Source organism: Salvelinus fontinalis, chromosome 19, assembly GCF_029448725.1.
Source record: "Salvelinus fontinalis isolate EN_2023a chromosome 19, ASM2944872v1, whole genome shotgun sequence".
In the NCBI taxonomy this organism is placed as follows: Eukaryota; Metazoa; Chordata; class Actinopteri; order Salmoniformes; family Salmonidae; genus Salvelinus; species Salvelinus fontinalis.
Window position 1 is genome coordinate 8,303,896 of NC_074683.1, and position 21,565 is coordinate 8,325,460.

The window sequence follows — 21,565 nt, forward strand, 5'->3', positions numbered from 1 at the left end:
TGAATGTTGTGTAAAATGTATGTAAAATAAGTCAATTGAGACTATCCAATTCAATAATTTTATTGCCCTTGGATCAGCAATACATTTGAAAGAATTGTTGAGTAACCAGCCTGACAGGATGAAAGAATCAGGAATTATCTTGTACAAAGTAAGGTAGTCTAATCTAAAGAATCTAATGTGCATTGCAAAATATTTGCTCTTTAAAATAGGATACAAATGTCCAAAACAAACCATATTAATACCAATTAACAGGATATATACTGTATTTTATTAAAAATAAAGTATTTCCAAGATCATTTTTACTAGGCTGCACACCAGGTGCTAGAAAAAGTTCAATGTAAAAATGTTGATACTTTATGTTGAAAGAAATAGCCAAGAGAAAATAATGACTGTGTTCGAAATCTACAATACTCTCTCCATGGACTTAAACTAAATGATAAATATACATTTAACCAATTAAAGTACATTACCCTAAATATATTAGTCAAATATTTCTGAGACCCATTAACATTATATTTTAGAGATCAAGTAAACATGAGTAATCTGAGTCAATTCCATGTGAAATCTAGAGCTAATGTCTTCAATGATCAATCTTGAATGACCAATGAGGTAGGCTGTGCCATTTCTAAGCATAACATTCCATGTTTCCATCTGTCATTCTACTCCTCTTTCTCTCTGACCCTCAGTACTTTCCTAATCATCTTCTTCCACTCTCACACACCATAAATATATATACCATTTCTACCATTTATTCCTTTCGTATCAACTGCACTTGTCCTTTTGTCCTTCAGTCTCAGACTTTTCCCAATTCCAACTGTCTTTTTGCCCTCATAGGTTGCCTTACCATCGACTGCTTGAAGTTCCTTCTGTTTTCTGTGGCATACATGATGGTGGTGGGAATGCTCTCTTTCAAAGAGAGCTCCTGGAAATAGCTTTTCTATGTTGTTGTTTGGGTGACTTTGGGGAATTGTCCTGCGGAGGCCAGTGTGGTTTAGTCAGCTTTATGTCCTCCTCTACTTTAAAGGCTTTCTGTGGGGAGTGGGCTTGTGGAGGCCACACAACAGATATCTTATTACAATTTAGTTTGTTCTCGTCAATTGATTTCATAAATTCTTTTTCAAGGGTGTCCTTTTCTGTTGTGCCTATGCTGCTCCTTGAATACCTCCAATCAAGTTGCTCTGATGAGGTGATGAGTCTGCCACTTTCATTGACATTCTTTTCATTGTGAAGTGTCTGACCAAATCGATTATCGTAGTTCCCTTTGGACTTGAAAAGTTGTTTGTAGTGTGGTAAACAGTACAGATGTCCATGGAGAGAGACATAGTTGCCAAGGCTGGAGGAGACAGAAATAATTATTTTTCAAAACAGTGAAGTGTGAAGAAGGGCTACAATTAATTCCAAGATTCCACAAACATGTCAAACTTTTTACTGCTTAATTTGCAAACATAACACAATAGAATTGGTGTCTTATGTGCAGCAACAAACTGTTGGGACCACAACCATTCAAGCACTGCTTACCAGTTCACAGCAAAAATCCACTCACAAAAATCCACTCACTTTGAATTCCACTTGGTTTGGTTGATTTGTACTTTACCTTAATTTATTTCTGCAGTGCTCGCAGCAGAAACAAGATTTATGGAATTTTTTTCTGTCCGCTATTAGAGCCTCCATCGGATAGACCCTCCTCCGACATACAGTGCAAAGCTCCGACTTGGGTACTCGAGTCTGCCAGAGAAAAGTGAACACCATTATAGCCTTTTTTATCACAACATACAATGACTCAGTTATTAAGAAATGTTATCAAGGCGTAATTACATGACCATGCGTAGTATAGTAAATCATCAAACAGGCACAATCACATTATAGGCACAATCAAAAAAACATTATTTACTGATATACAGTATTGACGCAATCTTGTACTTTGTGTTGGTTTTGAAGGTCAACAATGAGAACGGTTGTATTTAAATAGGATCATTACAATATATTGTATGTGTGAGATTCTATTCCGGCATGTCATCATAACATGCTTAGGTCTTGTTCTTTTGCCATGTTTTATTCATTGACACATTTGTTCTTTTTTCATTCGCAATAATCTCTCTCCATGTTGAAGCAGGCACATGTAAATATGTTAGGTCTCATTGAATATCAGAGAGGGCATTTTTACATGCCATTATTAACAGTTAGTTTAAGTTCTGTCATGCAGGCAGCACAACTCTTTACCAGTAACAACAGTCTTCGTTTGATGTGACACAACATGTGATGTTCTCTCCTCCGAGACACTGTAGCCGAGACTCTTGAAAACACTCTCACTCTCCGTCCATGTTTTGTGGAAATTCCTCAGCATCTCTTCAGTGGAAGCCTCATCAGGTGTTTCAGACGGCGTCACCTGAGAAACTTTTTTTTTTACCACGTCAGCATATGAGAAGGGGGGACGGTGGGTTGTTACGCTCTTTGAGTGCTGGGAAACAGTTGTGCTGCTCAGTGATCCAATAGTCTTGTTGCCTAATTCACCTAAGTTCAGGAAATGCTCTGTGACTAACTTGGTTTCAGAGTCTGTTGGGTCTGCTGACATTTGTTGCACTTCTATCTGGGAAGGCAGGGGCGAAATCTGCCCGGAGCCCCTCTGTGTCTCCTGGGTGTTCTCCTGCTTTGAACTGGCTGTGGTGTTTTCACTCAGGTTTGACTCCAGCTCATCTGGTTGATTTTTCTTGTCTTTGAAAGATGGACTTTGCTCACTCATTTCAAAAACATTTTTAATAGCCTTGATGTCAAAAGTAAGCATTTCCTCCTCTTGAGTTTCTGTATTTTCTATGTCAGACTTTGTGTATTCCGTCTCACTCCCACGTCTTTCTCTCATTGTGATAGGCTTTCTGACATAAACTTTCTCTTCTGGTGTTTCAAATTTGTTGACTAATCCAGACAAGTCCACCTTTGGAAGGTTCTCCTTCTCATTCCCTTGGTTTTCTGGTTCGAGGTCCTCCATATCTGGGCCCAAGCGCTCGGGGATGTCAATGGGATCCTTTCGCACATAAGTCTTATTTACTTTAGCTTTATGAGTCTCTTCAAAAAACTCTCTCTTGTCTCTTACTGATGTCACTGCTGATGAGTCTGACAATTCAGAAGTTTCCATAGCCTCTATGGCAGCTGACTCCCACCGGTCATCCCACATAAATCCCACTTCTTCAGAGATTTTCTCTGGGATTTTCTCAGTTGTGTTTTGTACATCTTGCTTCCTCTCTTGGTTTTCTGTTTCAGGCTCTATAATGGTTGGACCTAAGGGCTCTAGGACATCAATAGGGTCTTTTCGTAAATAGGTCTTATTTGTTTCAGCTTTTTGTGCCTCTTCAAAAAACTCTCTCTTATCTCTCACGGATGTAGTCACTATTGACGACTCTGACATTTCTGAAGCTTCCATCAATTCTTTATCGGTTGACTCTGTAGATCCCACTACTTCAGTGCTGTTCTCTGTGATTTTCTCAGATGTGCTTTGTGTTTCATCCTTACTGTCTTGGTTTGTTGTTTTGGGCTCCTCCATGTCTGGGCCCAAGCGCTCTGGTATGTCAATGGGATCCTTTCGCACATAAGTCTTATTTTCTGCAGCTTTTTGTGCTTCTTCAAAAAACTCCCTCTTGTCTCTCACTGATGTAGTCACCATTGATGAGTCTGAGATTTCTGAAGCGTCCATGTCTTCTTTATCCATTTTAGGGAATGACTTTCCACCTGTGATCTCCACAGCAGCCTTTTGAGCCTCTTCATATAATTCTTTTTTGTGTTTTTTGGCAGTGACAATTGTCTTGGCTAGCATTTCAGAAGTTTCCTCAGTTTGTTCCTCAATTTTGATCTGCCGATAGAATGATGCGGGGGATTCCACAATGTCAGATTTATTTTCTGTGACTTGCATAGGAAGAGGAACTGGAGGTGGCATCACTCCACAAGAAAGCTGGGCTGTAGTATCTTTTATCCACGCCACGTTCTCTGCTCTAGGAAAGGTGGGAGAGGGTGTAGCCCTATTGATGTGTGATGTAGGACGTTCAAATTTGCGAGGGGGAGGCGTTGGGGGAGTGGCTGGTCTGAGCGTTGGGATAGGTGATGGGGTTATTCTCCAAGGTGAGTACGTTCTCTGGGTAGATTCAATGGTAATAAAGGTGGGTGAGGGTGAGCGCATCCGTAGTAAGGGTGAGGGTGCGCTACGATCAATATATTTTACACTCAACTCTTGCTTTTTGCTTTCATGTGATGTCTTTTTACTTTCCACAACTTTCTTTTGACTTTCAACTTTCGAAGAACCAACACTTATCTTACGTATTTTTTGAGTTGCACCACCAACAATGATCTTTTCAGAAGTAGGTTTACTCTTATGCTTCTCCAGAGTAGTGTGGGTTCCCTCTAAACACATTAGCTTTGCTTTTGCTAGTTTTTTCACATTTGAAACAATTTCTGTAAGCTTTTGTATATTATGTTCAACTGCAGTTCCCTCCAAATAAACTGTTTCTTCAGGACCAATGAGCCACTCTGGAATAGTACTGAGCAATGTCTTCACAGATTTAGAATCCATTTGTCCTGTAGCTCCCTCTAACTCTGTTATATGTGAGATTAACTTCTGGACATGTTCTCGTCTTTGAGAATCCTCAGTGCGCCCTGTTGAGGGCTTCGCAGGTTCCTTTTGGGCTGACTGGCTTGTCATTTTTCCACTTTCCACTTTCACTGGAACATTTCTGTATTCCTCCTTTGGTTTCTCTTGAATCTGCTGGTTTGCGGTCACCTCTTTCTTCTTTTGCGATGCCTTGACTTGTTTTTCGACTTTCACTGTTCCTTGTTCCTGGATACTTTGATGAACTTTGCTTTCAACTTTGCTTTCAGTGATAATCACTTCCTTGTGTACCTGAATGTGCTCCTCTTGATGGGCGTTGTGCGTCTGCACTACAGTGATCTCCTGACTTTGAGTGGAACTTTCAGAAACAGATTTAGTTGATTCTGCAGAGGTAGCCACATCTTTGGCTTTTGACCTCTTCTTCTTCTTCTTCTTCTTTCTTGCGGGAGTTGGAGTTGCTGGTTGGTTATCATTAACAGCAAGAGCTTTCTGAATGTCCTCCTTGACCTTGACTTTGTCCTCAGTCTCATGATGCGTTTGCTCACCAGAAACCTTTACCTTAGTGACCTCACTCACTTCCACCTTTACATCCTTCACCTGTGAAATTATTTCCTTCTTAGTTTCATCTGGCTGTTTCATGTCTTTTACTTCTACTTGCTTTTCTTTCCCTTTGGCCTTCTTTTTGACTATTTTGACATTAGTTTCTGAGGTTACCTTTTCTACTTTAATTGACTGACTCGGAACCTTCTCAGGTGCTTGTGATACATAGTTGTCATATTTATTTTTGTCTTCCAAGGGTGATTTGGCTGCTTTGACAATTGTTTCTTGGGTTACCTTTTCTGTTTTGGTAGGCTGGTCAGAAACCTTTTCGGGTCCTTGGGATGCAGAATTATCCTTCTTCTTCTTCTTGTCCTCAGACTTATGGGAATCTTTAGTTTTTAGATTTTTGAGATCTTTCATGGCATCTGTTTTTGTATCTTCAACCTTTTTATCGTCACTTGTCGAGATCTGGACTTGAGAGTTGGTTTTGAGGTTTTTGACATCTTTCCTGACATCTCTATTCACATTTTCAACCTTTTTATCGTCACTGGTCGAGATCTGGACTTGAGAGTTGGTTTTGAGGTTTTTGACATCTTTCCTGACATCTTTATTCACATTTTCAACCTTTTTAGTATCACTGGTCGAGATCTGGACTTGAGAGTTGGTTTTGAGGTTTTTGATATCTTTCCTGACATCTTTATTCACATTTTCAACCTTTTTATCGTCACTTGTCGAGATCTGGACTTGAGAGTTGGTTTTGAGGTTTTTGACATCTTTCCTGACATCTTTATTCATATTTTCAACCTTTTTATCGTCACTTGTCGAGATCTGGACTTGAGAGTTGGTTTTGAGGTTTTTGACATCTTTCCTGACATCTTTATTCATATTTTCAACCTTTTTATCGTCACTTGTCGAGATCTGGACTTGAGAGTTGGTTTTGAGGTTTTTGACATCTTTCCTGACATCTTTATTCATATTTTCAACCTTTTTATCGTCACTGGTCGAGATCTGGACTTGAGAGTTGGTTTTGAGGTTTTTGACATCTTTCCTGACATCTTTATTCATATTTTCAACCTTTTTATCCTCACTTGTCGAGATCTGGACTTGAGAGTTGGTTTTGAGGTTTTTGACATCTTTCTTGACATCTTTATTCACATTTTCAACCTTTTTATCGTCACTTGTCGAGATCTGGACTTGAGAGTTGGTTTTGAGGTTTTTGACATCTTTCCTGACATCTTTATTCACATTTTCAACCTTTTTATCGTCACTTGTCGAGATCTGGACTTGAGAGTTGGTTTTGAGGTTTTTGACATCTTTCCTGACATCTTTATTCACATTTTCAACCTTTTTATCGTCACTTGTCGAGATCTGGACTTGAGAGTTGGTTTTGAGGTTTTTGACATCTTTCCTGACATCTTTATTCACATTTTCAACCTTTTTAGCATCACTGTTCGAGATCTGGACTTGAGAGCTACTTACAGCAAAGTGTGACTGCTCTGTGTATGCTGACGATACCTGTTGTTTAGCTGCAGTAACTGTCTGTTGCTTTGTGGAGGAAATAGATGTCTGGTGCTGAATGGAGGAGACTTTGGATGTTTCATTAGCAACAATATGATGTATATTTGCATAAATAACAGCAGATTCAGGGAGACTTTGCCCATTCCCAGCAGAGATCAAATTTGTGCTTGAAGGAGTATCTGAGATTTGGGTGTGCTTGGAAAAATCAGATGACAGTGTGTCTGACTTGACATTGGTCACAGTCTTTTCAGCATTCTCTTGAGTGAAACCAAACATCATGCTCTTGTTTGATTGCTCCATTCTGGTCTCCTCAGAGGAGAGCATTTCAAGGGCAGCAGTTACTGGCTCATGCATGAAAATGGGACTCAGTGTAGCAGGCGATGTACTATCCTCTTTCTGTTTTCTGTACTTTTCCTCTGCCTTTATTAATGGAGTTTTGAATTGAGTGGATTTCAGGAAGGGAGGGGGAGAGGGTGGATGTGTAAATCTTATAGGGGCAACATAAACTTTCTTTAATTGTCGTGGTGATTCTGGTGGTTTTGGGATTTCAGACGAAACTGTTTGAGATGAAAATGATGTTGATTCAATTTGAGTTTTGCTGATTTCCATCACAGATTTGTTGGCTATGGTTGTATGTTTCTCTGAGGTTGCCTGTTGAATTTTCTGAATCTGACCGGTTGGCTCATGTTTTGACACTTGGTGCAATGCAGGACCTTTCACCTTTTTGACAGTAACTTTTGTGGCTTTAGCTAGTGATTGATGAGGTGTCTGGGATGACATAGAGTCCAGTTCATACTGTGAGGGTGGGGGTGGAAGGAAATCCTGTGGTGGTGGGGGAGGGAAATTATAAGTCTCAACAGGGGGTGGGGGAGGAGGAGTTGGGGGAGGAGGAAGGTCCAAATCCAGCCTATTGATAGAGGAGGCTGGGGTTAGGGATGATTGATCATCACATGGAGGTGGGGGAGGGAAATAAAGTTCAGACTCAGACAATGTCCGTGTTGGGGTACGAACATTTGTTTTCACTTTGGTTTTATCTAGTCTGATCAAACCCGTTCTACTTGAATTGAGGTTACAGAACTTAGTCTCCAATGTTTTAATACCATGGTTTTGAGTGATGGTTGTGTGTTGTATTACTTCCGTTGATTGTTGAGTAGTCTGTGATTCAGATGTATTGATTGTGGTTTGAGTTGAGAGGGATTGATTCTCTGGAGTTGAGCTCTCCGTTTTGACTGAATTAGCCGTCTTTATCTTTCGTAAGTTTCTTTGTGCTTCAATGCTTTGAGACCTATTTTTAAGTGTCTCACTCTCAGTTTTGTTTACAACAGAACATTCAGGGCTACCTTGCTGTGCACGTAATAGAGGGCTTCCTTGCTGTGAGCGCAATGGAGAGCTCACAGGAACTTTGACCCTTCTAGCTCCCACTCTGATTTTAGGAGCTGCACGCTGAGCTGATTCCAGCAAGGATTTGATTGTGCCTTTAACATCACCCTTTATCACCTCCTCTTTCTCTGGTTGAGTTTGTTCCTCCCTTGCCTCCTGCACCTCATGTGTCTCGTAGAGTGACTTAATGGACATTTTCACATCACCCTCGAAGCTGGGTCTCCGTGTCATTCTTGGAGAAGCTGGTGGTTCCAATAAGAGCTCAATAGTGCCTCTCACATTTCCCTGAACATCCATTTCCTGTTGGCATGTCCTCCTGTCATTAGAAGCCTCTTGTAAACACTGCTTTGCTGTATGAATGTTACCCTTTACAATCTCTTCCTTCTCAATCGCCCTGACTGTTTGCTTTGCCTGCTCCAGGGATTTTAAGGTACCTTTGATGTCTCCAGGTACTAAATCTTCGATGACAACTTCAACTTTAGAGGTTGCAGATTTCTCTAGGGACCTCAATGCCCCTTTGATGTTGCCGCGGACAATCTCTGGCTTTTCCACCTCCTTGGGCCGTCTTTGAGCCAACTCAAGGTGCCTTCGGGCTTTGTGTATGTTACCTCTTACCACCTCCTCTTTCTCTACAACCACTGTCTGATTTACAGACTGAGACAGCGAGTTCATAGCGGCTTTCAAATCGCCCCTCACAATTTCCTCTTTCTGTAGGCCATCCAATGAGAGTGTGGGTTCAGTCATGAAAACCTTGACTGAGTTGTGAACATCTCCGCGCACTATGTCCTCTTCATATACTGTACGTTCAATTTGTGCTCGATTACTGTCAAGAATGAGTTTTGTCCCCTTTATATCTCCTCTAATAATCTCCTCTTTCTCTACCTTTTCAGGTGGAGTCTCATCTGGCTCTACCTGGAGTTGTTTGAGATAGTCAAGCGCCCCAGATTCAATGCATGTGGAGTAAAAGTTCACGTTTCCCTTTTCGTTCTCATCCACCTTTATCCGTATCTGCTCTTGGTTTTCTGGGTTGGATAGTCTTTGGAGTGCATGTCTTATATTGCCTTTGATTATATCCTCTTTTTCAACACTGATGTCCTCTTCTTTATTTAGAAGAGAATAAATAGTCATTTGCACATCTCCCTTCTCATCCTCTTGAAGGAGTATACCACGTTTAGCAGATCCTCCCTCCTTGAGAAGATTGTTTACAGCTTCCTGGATGTCACCTCTTAATATTTCCTCCTTTTCCACACTGATGCCCCTCTCTTGGTTGAACAGTTGATGCACTGTTGTACTGATATTACCCTTCTCTTCTGACTCTACCACTACCCCCCTCTCAATTCTTTTCCGACGGTTCAAAAGATTCATCATAATGTTGCTCAGATCCCCGCTGATGATTTCCTCTCTTTGGATCTCTGGAGAATCCTTATTCATTAGCTGGTATTTTGCCATTCTAACGTCCCCAATTTCATCTGCTTCAATGAGTACTCCTTTTGAATTAACGATTTTCTGGCTATAAAGTTCTTCAAGGGTTCCTTTGATACTTTTACCCAGGATTTCTGACTTCTCAACACTGTTCTCATTAAAGTCATGGAACGGAGTTGTTTCAAACAGCCATGTTGTTGTCTTTACATCGGCTTTGGGGATTTCCTCTTGAATAACTACTGTATCTTCCTCATCTATCTCCTTTATATGGTCAAGGGGATTCTGTTCAAAGAGCCACACTGATTGTCTAACATCTCCCCTTAACACCTCCTCTTTCATGACTGTTTCTATTAAATTTTCTTCGCTCTGGCTACGTATTTTATCCATTGTTTGAGTTTCGAACATCCATTTTGCTGTCCTGACATCACCTTTCTGGATTTCACTCACATTAACTGTTCGCACAGACTTCTGTGACAGCTCATCAGATTCAAAACGCTGTTTATTCATTCTAACATCTCCTCCTTGAATATCTTCAACAGTTTTAACTAACATTTTTATATCCTCTGCAATCGTATCAAGTGGCTGTGTTTCAAATCTCCACTTGGCTGAAGTAACATCTCCTTTCTGAACATCCTCCTGTGTGACAGATTTGATGATATAGACCTCATCTGTATCCCTGATAGAATCAAGAGGCTTGGTTTCAAACAGCCACCGGGACCCGATCACATCACCCTTCAATATCTCCTCGCTTGTGACAGTGGTGACCTCATGATAATGGCCCTCTTTGTCTTGAATGGCATAAAGAGGCTGAGTTTCAAACATCATGGTGTAGTTCCTCACATCCCCTTTCTCTTCCTCCTCACAAGTTATTTTCTGCAACTTTGTAATATCTATTTCTGAGGAAGCCTCCTGGATTTTGTCTAAGGAGTACCTCTCAAAAATAAAACGACCTTTGTCCACATTACCTCCTTGTACATCAGTCACAGTGCGGGTGTCCAGAGTCTCTTCTTGGATATCACGTATGGCATCTATGGACTGGTTCTCAAAGAGCCATTTGCAGTTCACCACATTTCCTTTCTGGATGTTCTCTGATTGTGTAGTTTTGAGCCTTTGCATGAACTCCTCAGACGTTGAGGTCACGATATCAGAGGACTGATTCTCAAAGATATACTTCATTCTATTGACATCTCCTGACTGAATGTCAATCTCTGTAACCCTCTTAAAGCTCTCATCCTCCCCTGTGATGTTCTCAAGATTCTCCGTCTCAAATAAAAAACGAGCCATTCGTACATCTTTGCCCTGGACATCTTCTTGATTCACAGTGCATGTTTGTAGAACAGTTTCCGTTTCATCTCGGATAGTGTCAAGTGCCTGTGTCTCAAACAACCATGTGCATATTTTTACATCTCCTTTGCGTATCTCCTCACTCTCATTTTCACTCTTCAACTCCTCCTTCTCATATGGGACATTCATTAGTTTAGTCTCGAATAACCACTTACCGGTTTTAACATCACCTTTTACTATCTCAACACTTTCCTTAGTTGTACTTTCCTCATCTTCAATATTGCTGAAGTATTTAATTGCATCAAGAGGCTGTGTTTCAAACAGCCACTTGGCAGTTTTAACGTCACCAGACTCAACTTCTTCTTTGGATATTCCCTTAATAACTTCATAATTAGTGATACTTTCATCAAACTGGTCAATGGGGCATGTTTCAAACATCCATTTGCAGCTTGTTACGTCTCCCTTGACAACCTCTTCCCGATGCACTGTTTTCACCTCATGGTAATGGCCAGAGCTGTCTTGCATGGCGTACATTGGTGTAGACTCAAACAGATGTTTGTTAGATTTCACAGAGCCACATGTTACACCCTCCACGAGTATCTTTTGAGATTCATCCCATCTGGTTAAGTCTGTGGTTTCAAATATTTGCTTGTAGTTTGAGACATCCACTTTATCGATTTCGTCCAGGTTAATGGTTCGAATAACTTCCTTCTTTTCCTCTTGAATGTGCTCCAGGGGTTGACTTTCGAAAACCCATTTCTGGTGCCTCACATCCCCCTTCTCTTCATCAAGTCTCACCATTTTTTGTAGTTTCCCAACCTCAGCAAGGTCTTTTACATTGTCAGCTGGAGTGGTTTCAAAGTAATGTCTTGCTGATCTGACATTACCTCTGACAATTTCCGCCTTGGACAAGGCTCTAGCATTTGAATCATCTTTCAAAGTATCCATTGCCTGGGTCTCAAATACCATGCAATTCTTACGGACATCTGCATTGTAGCTTGTACCTTGATCTTCAGTGAGATTGTCGAAGTTCACAGTACGAATAATCTCCTTCTTCTCGTCTCTTATGTTCTCTAGTCGTTCATTCTCAAACATCCATTTTTGGTGTCTTATATCACCCTTCTGTTCTTCAGCTGCCACTAACTTTCTGAGGCTCCCTACCTCATTGAGGTCCTTCAAAGCTGACTCGGGACTAGTTTCAAAGAAGTGTCTTGCAGATCTAACATTACCACCGATAGTCGGGGGTCTAGCATTTGCATCATCTTTCAGAGAATTCATTGGCTGAGTTTCAAACGCTAAGCAATGCTTTCGAACATCGGCTCCAATTATCTCTTCCTTTTGCAGGGTTGAGCTCTCCCATTCATCTTCATTAACGGAGTCTAAGGTCTTTGTCTCAAACAACCATCTACTCCGGTGAACATCTCCTTTGTAGTTGTCTTCCATGGACAGGCTACACACAAGTTTCACTGGGGCAGCGGGTTTATTAGTCATGTCCAGGGCTTGGGTATCAAAAAGCCAGGTCGATGTTTTAGTGTCCACCTTCTCAGTCTCCACTTTGCGTATAGATGTTATCTCCAACATCTGGCCTGACTGTCCCATGAGGACGCACATAAACCGAGTCTCAAATGTGCTTGTGATTGTCTTCACTTCTCCCTTTATTTCCTCAAGCACTGATCTCAGACTCAGGAGGTGACTGTCATCAATGGTCTCAGTACGGCCTAAAGTTTCCATGTACTGAGATTCAAGCATGTGTATGGTAGAGCTGCCATCTTCCTGGGTAAACACTATCTCTTTGGTTAGCTCTTCATCGCCATGCAGTTTGTTCAGGGTCTCCATGGGTTGGTTTTCAAACAACCAGGCTGCAGCACGGACATCTCCTTTGTCCAACGTATTGAACTTGTGTCTATATTTAGTTGAAGCTATGTTGTCTGATCCCAAAGCATCCATGGGCTTGGTCTCAAACATCCATGCTTTGCTTCTTACATCACTCCCAACAATCATCTCCTGTTCCATGTTTTGGGCGTCATCCTCATTTGAGGCGTCGTCTTTGATGGCATCCAGAGGTTTGTTCTCAAACATCCAGCGCATTGATTGGACCTCCCCTCTGAGGATCTCGTCCCATTCCAGGTATTCTTCTTCTGGGCTAATACAGTCGTTGGGGCTGCTACCGTTATCCTCGTATATATACCTGGTCTCCCCTGTGAACTCCTCCTGACTCTCTTGTTGGGTGTTTTCATACTCAGCCACATCACTATACATCTCTAGGTTTTTACGCACCTCAGGATGGATATGCTTGTAAAGGCGCTTTAACTCATACTGGTTTCTCTGCCTGAAGTATTCTTGTCTACTGAGTGGACGTTTAGAAGGGTAAGCTGATTCCGGGGGCTCAGGTGATAAGTAGCACTCTACTGACATATCTGGACTTTCTGATGGGACCTGCAGTAAGTCTGGGGGTGGAGGTGGGAAGTACTCTAAATCTTCTGGAGGTGGTGGAGGGAAATATTCGGTGTCCTCGTAGTCAACTGCAATAGCAGATGTGTCCTCTATCACTTCAGTAGCAGCATTTTTCCATATATCACTTGATGAGACATTATGTATCTCACTTGATGAGAAATTCTGTATCGCACATGATACATTTTGTATCTCACTTGTTGAGGCTTGTTTTTCGGGTATATTTGAAGCCCAATGAGACCTATTGATGTCAGCTCGGCCAATCTTTTTGGGAAGAAAATAATTATTGGGGTCATTAGAGGTCCCCGACATGTTTTAAGAAACAACATTTAAATGCAAACATGACATGTATAGCTTGTTTAAACATGCCGACTCTTTGTTTATCATGATTTGTCAATATTCAATCTCATCGTTATTAACTGAAGGATTGGTGCCCGAACATGGTTTGATAAAATCATTTTTATAATTTTGAAAACAAGGGAAAAACTTCTGTGTTATTTAATTAACAAGCTGTAATTACACATTAGCTACACTGCTACTAATTACCATTCAAATAAAGTTAACTTTTTCAGCAATGGGGATTACAAAGCAGCAGGGTTTGTGTACAGTAACCTAACCCAGAATTATACCATTTTTGTCCGTTGAAATAAAATGTGTTTAAGACCAAGCATGTTAATTAACCTTGTCCAATTACCTTCATTGGCTTGCTTGGGGCAGCTTCTTCAATGGTTCTCTCAAAGTGATCTCTTAATTCCTTGGTTGTAAATCTAGGACCTTCCTCCTCTAAAGATTCAAAACGTCAGAACAACATCATCTTAAAGATTCGTCCATCTACTTCACATGATTGAATTTAGAATCATTTGAACAGTGCTATTGATCAAAATGATGGTGTATAATGTCAAATATAATGAGCATATAGTGAAGTAACATCGTACCTCTTTCATCATTATGCTTGTTGTCATAAACGGAGGTAAAGTTGTTTTCTTCATGTGTGACCTGAATCAGAAAGGCACGTCTATTAGAAGAAAACTCACCTATTCTGAAACGTATGCGGACATGTAAAGTGAATCTGTGTTATGTAACGACAATTAACTGAAGAACGAATCAAGCTGTTTAGAGTTAATCCACTCTCTACTAGGTCTTTCAGTATACTGACTGTGGTCTGTAGAGTTTTTCTCTACTGAACAACTGATTTAAAACACTGATTTACAATTGTTAACACATATAGCTAAGACAAACGTATCTAGTCAGCACAGCTTCACTGTCATGTGATGAAACAGAGAAATCCAGAAGGTCAAAATGTACCTGTTCATCCTGGTGGAAAACAGCCTGCTGAGAGGCTGGGATGACTTCTCTGGAACTGCTCCTCATTGTCACCTCAGAGTTCAATTGCACTTCCTGTGAGATGGAAGACATTGAGTGTCACATACAGGTACACTCTCTCACTCACACACACACGCACGCACGCACGCACGCACGCAAAAACACAGACAGACCAGACAGACAGACACACAGCAGGGAATGGCTCCCACTTTTTGACAGCCCAGCACTAAAAGGGGCTGAGTTTAATGAATGCTCAAACAGCAGCAGATAGACTGTGCATCACTGAAAACAATATGGGATAGAAGCTGATAATTAGATGGCCTACTGCAGTCAAATTATACAAATCACAGACAAAGGGAGGATGACAGGCGAGGAGGACGATTCCATGGATGTTTCACCTTAAATCACACACAGCAGCTGTCACCATGCATAAAGGGACAAAAAATACTTCATTTGTTTTATGCCCCTTTGTGCCACTTCAGCTTAGGATTCCCAGCTATAGAAACAGTCCCATTCAAAGCAGCAGCAATTAGAGTGGGAAATCCAAGGGTTTTGACAGACAGTCTACAGGGATCTGTATGAAATCTAACATCTGTAACTTGAGCCTTTGGAGCACGACTAGGCGAAAGATAATATAGTAAAGGGCATCTTCCCAGCCTCTTCAATCATTCAATATTCACCAAGATTTGTGCTTGCTCACTGAGTGAGTGACTTCCACTCAGCAGGGGAAGTTACGAGGGCAGGAACACAGTGGTGTGGATGGATGGATGGTAAGCTGAATGGTAGGCTGGAATTAGACCAGCGTAGGTCATACTAAATCTGCACGTTCCCCCATGCATCGCATGTCTGACATTAGCCTGCCTGCATTAATTACAGTACCTGCACAGCTCTGCGGTGGAAGTGGAACTGGGAGACATTGTGCGATGGTGCAGTTTCCTGGTTCTCGAATTGTGCCCTGACGCTGGCGAGCCCCCCAGGCACAGAGCAGACCTCAGACTCCTCCATGACCTAATGAAGCAGTGGAACATCATTAGCTGCCTGCACTCCTACATGGCCTGGGATCAGACAGATGCCTAATAGGCTATTGAGCTTGGGTTTCATTACAGACTTCTGCAAGTTAATAGAAAATACTGGAGCAGCCATTACTTAGATTGCAGTGTGTTTACACACACACATACCCACACACACACACACACACACATTTCAATGTAGGCCTCCTGACAGCATGTGGCATTTTGTTTACACAATGGCAGAGCAATCTCTCTAGTTGGTTGCTTTTTGGGTGGTGCAACACAGCATGTTGTCCAGGCAGATAGTTGTTTTGCCCACCCTGCAGAGTCCAGTTGACAGCTTTGAGGTCTAGAATATGACTAATGGGATCCTGCAGGGGGCACAGATACCCCATTGTGTTGCCTGTCTGCTTCCATTTCCACTCTGAGCCCCATGAGAGGAGTCGTGCTTCCCTGGGCCTGCAGGGCCACTGAACTCTCCTACTAGTCAGCTGTCATCACTTTCCGCTAATATGGCACCACAAAGCCATCAGTGGCTATCACAACAATCAGGCCACTCTGACTCTTTGCATGACAGCAACTACTGTAAAACATGGTCATAATTATCTACTGTAAATATCCCGTATTATGCAACCTCATTAAAAATGGAATGGTCGTACTGTCACACATGACATGGCATGGTTCACAGGCATGATGAAACACACACACACAAAATTAATTTAAAAAAAAATGCATTTAGCTCATTAGAATGGACACAAAGATTTCAAACACTTGGACAATCATCGAAAATAAATGATACTTTTTTTTATCTTATCACCTACATTGTTAGAAGCTTCTAAGTTTAGAATGTTTGTCAGTAAGTCTATGAGCTAAAACTGGTAATTGAAAAATAGATTGATAAATGTATGACCATATCCATAGTGTATTGTGTGTGTCTGCCTACCCCACTGGAGAAGGTGTTGTCCTGCTGATTGGAGACAGCTGCCTGCTGGTACATGGCCATGGGTACGATCAGTGGGATCTGGTGTCAGTGGCTCCTGGTGTCAGTGGATTCCCGGCGCCAGTGGGTCTTGTCAGTGGGATCTGAGTCTTCAGAGTGAATCCTGTTCCTCTGGGTTCACAGCTTCCTCAAGAAGTCCTACCCTGGTAGTTACACCTGCGCTGCCAGCAGCTAAGGGAACAGCAGTCATTAATTATAACATTTACCCCACAGCCTATGTTGTACACCAGGGGTTCCCAAACGTTTTTTTGATCCCCAAAAAACAATTGCATTCCACCATGTAAAAAATAATGATTAAATTGGTACTATGACAGTCTGTTACAAATCAGTCTGACAGTACTTTTGTTAGTATTTAAATCTGAAGGAAGTATGGTTTGAAGTGACTGTAATGCATCAGAAAGGTATTGGGAAGTTCAGAAGATCATCAGGCAATAATTTTGTATGATATTCTGTGTAGAAAATGAACCTCATCATTGATAATGTTATTATCCCCCCAGTCCGATGTAGAGCCTGGTCTTGTCCACTCTCTTCTAATGTGTCCTGCGTGGCTTGTGGGCATTGTAGAGGGAAACAGAAGACCCATACTTTTTACTGAGAATCTTATCTTTCATTTATCTTTATTTTGTATCTTAAACCATTTAGAAGATAGAGCCACTGTAGGCAGGAAACAGAAACCGTTCTGTTCATTACAATCACATCAGCTTATATTGGAGGTTACTGACATAAACCGGTTTTATGAACCAAGCGTAATATTTTTGGGTGGAGATCTCTCGTGATCCCATTTTTTTTTTTTATCAGGTGACCCAAATGGGGTCGCTACCCCTAGTTTGTGAAACACTGCTATACACAATATTATGGTTTGACTAGCCTATATCACCAGTAGATAATTTACTATACACAGCTAGTGTTCTCTTTGACCAGCATTGAGTTTCCATGGGTGCAATTATAAACATGCTTATAAAAAGAGGTGCATTACATTGAGCTACTCTATGTTAATAGTCTCACAAGCCGCTGCACAGAGCCAACATTCATGTAAGCTTGGTCAGGCGGCTTGCGAGGCTACAATATCAAGACTTCCCTCACCATTTTAAATAGGGGGCACAGATTTAAGAGAAGCAGATCTATTTTGCAGCTACAGAGTACATTTATAACTGGAACAGTGCAATCACATGGCATGCTTTTGACTGTAATCTAGAGGCAAAAGAAACGCACACTTATTTAGGCGAGGTGCTGGCTAGCGGAGTGTAACACTTGAATAAATAAAGGAGAGCCGCACAGTCTAGGAGCTCAGATGCCCCAAAATGTTTGGAAGAAGCATTGCATTCTAACTACCCGCTATTCAAAGTGCTCTGAACAAATTAAGGGAATCGTTCACAAACATTGGCACATTCTAAGATCCGACGATAGTACCGTGGTCGTATTCACGCAGGGCAGAAACCTCAGAGATCAATTGGTAAACTCTGATTTACCACCCCAAGATATCCCTCCACAATGTGTATTTCTGCCCCTATTGGATGGAAACTACAAGTGTAATGGCTGTGCTCAATGCAATGGCACTTGGAAATGTAGATCCTGCAAACTGCCACGCCCTGACCATAGTTTGCTTTGTATGTTTCTATGTTTTGCTTGGTCAGGGTGTGATCTGAGTGGGCATTCTATGTTGTATGTCTAGTTTGTCTATTTCTATGTGTTTGGCCTGATATGGTTCTCAATCAGAGGCAGGTGTTTGTCGTTGTCTCTGATTGAGAACCATATTTAGGTAGCCTGTTTTGTCATTGTGGGTTGTGGGTGATTGTCTATGTGTAGTGTTTTGTGTCAGCACTATTATTCGATAGCTTCACGTTCGTTGTTTGTTATTTTTGTTTAGTTCATTCAGTGTTCTCTTTCCTAAATAAATTCAAGATGAACACTTACCATGCTGCATATTGGTCCTCCGATCCTTCCAACTACTCCTCCTCAGAAGATGAGGAAGACGAACGTGACAGAATCACCCACCACCAAAGGACCAAGCAGTGTGGTAACGAGCAGCAACAGAAATCTCAGGACTCCTGGACATGGGAGGAGATTTTAAACGGAGAAGGACCCTGGGCTCAGGTTGGTGAATATCGCCACCCCAAAGCAGAGCTGGAGGCAGCGAGAGCTGAGAGGCGGTAGTATGAGGAGGCAGCACGAAAGCGCGGTTGGAAGCCCGAGAGGCAGCCCCAAAAATGTATAGGGGGGGGAACACGGGGGGTGTGGTTAAGTCAGGTAGGAGACCTGAGCCAACTCCACGTGCTTACCGTGGAGAGAGAGGGACCGGGCAGGCACGTGTTATGCCGTGAGGCGCACGGTGTCCCCGGTGCGCAGGCATAGCCCGGTGCGGTACATAGCAGCGTCTTGTATCGTCCGGGCTAGAGTGGGCATCGAGCCAGGTGCCATGAAGCCGGCTCAATGCATCTAGTCTCCAGTGCGTCTCCTCGGGCCGGGGTACATGGCACCAGCCCTACGCATGGTGTCCCCGGTTCGCCAGCACAGCCCAGTGTGGCCTATTCCAGCTCGCAGCATTGGCTTGGCTACGGGGAGCATTCAGCCAGGTAGGGTTGGGCAGGCTCGGTGCTCGAGACGTGTAGTGCACCTTCACGGTCCGGTCTATCCGGTGGCAGCCCCCCGCACCAGGCTGTCTCGCCGTCTCCGCACTACAGGTGCTCCCGCCTGCTCAGCGCTGCCAGAGTCTTCCTCCTGTCCAGCGCCGCCTGAGTCTCCCTCCTGTCCAGCGCCGCCTGAGTCGCCCGTCTGTCCGGAGCCGCCGGGGGGGGGGGGGGGGTGACTGTCACGCCCTGACCATAGTTTGCTTTGTGTCTTTGTATGTTTCTATGTTTTGTTTGGTCAGGGTGTGATCTGAGTGGGCATTCTATGTTGTTTGTCTATTTCTATGTGTTTGGCCTGATATGGTTCTCAATCAGAGGTAGGTGTTTGTCGTTGTCTCTGATTGGGAGCCATATTTAGGTAGCCTGTTTTGTCATTGTGGGTTGTGGGTGATTGTCTATATGTAGTGTTTTGTGTCAGCACTATTATTCGATGGCTTCACGTTCGTTGTTTGTTATTTTTGTTTAGTTCGTTCAGTGTTCTCTTTTCTAAATAAATTCAAGATGAACATGCTGCATATTGGTCCTTCCAACTACTCCTCCTCAGAAGAGGAGGAAGACGAAGGTGACACAAACCCCCCCAAACAGGGAAGCAGATCCCAATCAAAGGTGTTATCACGTACTCCACTAAGGCAGTTATTGATCTTATAACTTGTCCTTGTGGTAAAAATGATGTGGGTAAAACAAAGCATGAATTTAAAATACTTATCTCGGAGCATCGTAGCACCATTAGGTGCAAAAACTCGACTTACGTAGTTGCGGCCCACTTTTTGGAAGAAAACTAATTGATTTCGTCTCTACGTTATATTGGCATCGAACATGTCACCCTCCCTAGGTGAGGGGGTGACCTAGACAATTTATTGTTAAAACGAGAGGCGGCCTGGATCTTTAATTTAAAGACCCTTGCTCCCTTTGGTCTCAACTAGACTTTGAGCTGAAGCTATTCTTGTGATTATTGTGATTTTGCTATTGTAAATGTTTGTAGGCTTATGTAGCCTAATTGTATCTATGATCGCGCGCTATCCATTTATGTTTTTTGTATGCTATTTTAATATATGAAAATTAACCAATGACATCAGGCCACACCCGGCCATGATTACAGACACCTGTGTGTGTCTTTTGACACTATATAAATGAGCCACCCCGCAGTGTTTGTCATTATACCCTGATGAAGACAGCTTGTCTGTCGAAACGTTGGACATAAAATGTATGCTTTTGACTGTAAACATACATAAGAGCAAAAAGGCAACTATGTTTTAAATATAGCTGAAGACCTTACAAGGAGTTTACAGTACAGCTATTATTATAAAATAAGGGTACACAAACATCCATATGAATGAGCTTTTAAATCTAACATTGACAGTAGACCAGCGTTTTCTAAATTCGGTCCTTGTGCCCCGAAGGGGTTCAAGTTTAGTTTTTTGCCCGAACACTACATAGCTGATCCAAATGATTAAAGCTGGTTGATTAGTTGATTATTTGAATCAGCTGTGTAGTGTTAGGGCAAAAACCAAAACGTGCACCCCTTGGGGTTCCGAGGGCCGAGTTTGAGAAACCCTGTAGTAGACTATTAATGTGTTCTGTAATCAACAGTATGTCATGGATAGTAGGTGAGTCGTTCTGTATTGTAACCGTTTCTTATACAGTGACAGCACACATCCAGTACAAAGGGAATTCACAATTATATTTTCCATGAGAATGCAGGTGCTCTAGTGAATAAGACAGTCCCTCTCCAACACAGGAGAATCATTCAAATCAATTACAGCCATTCCAGCGGATGGTAAATTAAAGACTGGGAGAATACAGATTTATGTTAGTCTGTGTGTAAAAGATGGTTAGGGTAATGACTCTCTGACACCTTAGACTGTTAACACTCCACACATAGCACCAAGGCTAATGTGCACTAAGCCAGCATGGAAACCTCATGATGTGATGGGATGGCTGTACCTCAGCACTGGTGTTCTGGTTTTAGGGAAGCGTGGACGTACAGTTTCACGTTGCACTACAGAAGCACTAAATATTATTTTGGGTTTGTAGAACATACATTATCAAAGCACCGTGTTTTTTGCCCTTGCACTACACAGCTGATTCAAATTTCAAAGCTTGATGATTTGTTGATTATTTGAATCAGCTGTGTGGTGCTAGGGCAAAAACCCAAACGATCCCCAGGACCGAGTTTAGGAAACCCAGCCGTAAAGCATCGCTTTGGAATCCCGCAGGGGGCACTCATTAAGAGTGAAGTCCTCATTTACAATCATTTCAGGTTTTTGAATTGGTATGCGGTGTGAACCCTAATAAACATTAATCCAATTAAAAACAGATTCAACATGCATTAGACAAAGTAGGGTCTCTGAACAGCCGCAAATGCTACTTTGTCAAACTGAATGAAAACTGCAGAACACCGTCAGCAAAAAAGACAGTC

General features: G+C 42.1%; 1 protein-coding gene across 2 annotated transcripts in view; it reads right to left on the minus strand.

Annotated features, from left to right (window-relative positions):
* Positions 1-1,245: 1,245 nt before the first annotated feature.
* Positions 1,246-21,565, minus strand: part of xirp2b (xin actin binding repeat containing 2b) — a 34,311-nt gene continuing 13,991 nt past the window's right edge. For both annotated transcript variants that reach the window (XM_055870620.1, XM_055870621.1), the window contains exons 2-9: positions 16,463-16,690; positions 15,389-15,517; positions 14,492-14,584; positions 14,122-14,182; positions 13,881-13,969; positions 2,221-13,450; positions 1,595-1,725; positions 1,246-1,333 (exon numbers count right to left, since the gene is read on the minus strand). In XM_055870620.1, the coding sequence (XP_055726595.1) occupies positions 1,634-1,725; positions 2,221-13,450; positions 13,881-13,969; positions 14,122-14,182; positions 14,492-14,584; positions 15,389-15,517; positions 16,463-16,522 (11,754 nt within the window). In that variant the 5' untranslated portion in view covers positions 16,523-16,690 and the 3' untranslated portion in view covers positions 1,246-1,333; positions 1,595-1,633. The remainder of the gene's footprint in view (positions 1,334-1,594; positions 1,726-2,220; positions 13,451-13,880; positions 13,970-14,121; positions 14,183-14,491; positions 14,585-15,388; positions 15,518-16,462; positions 16,691-21,565) is intronic.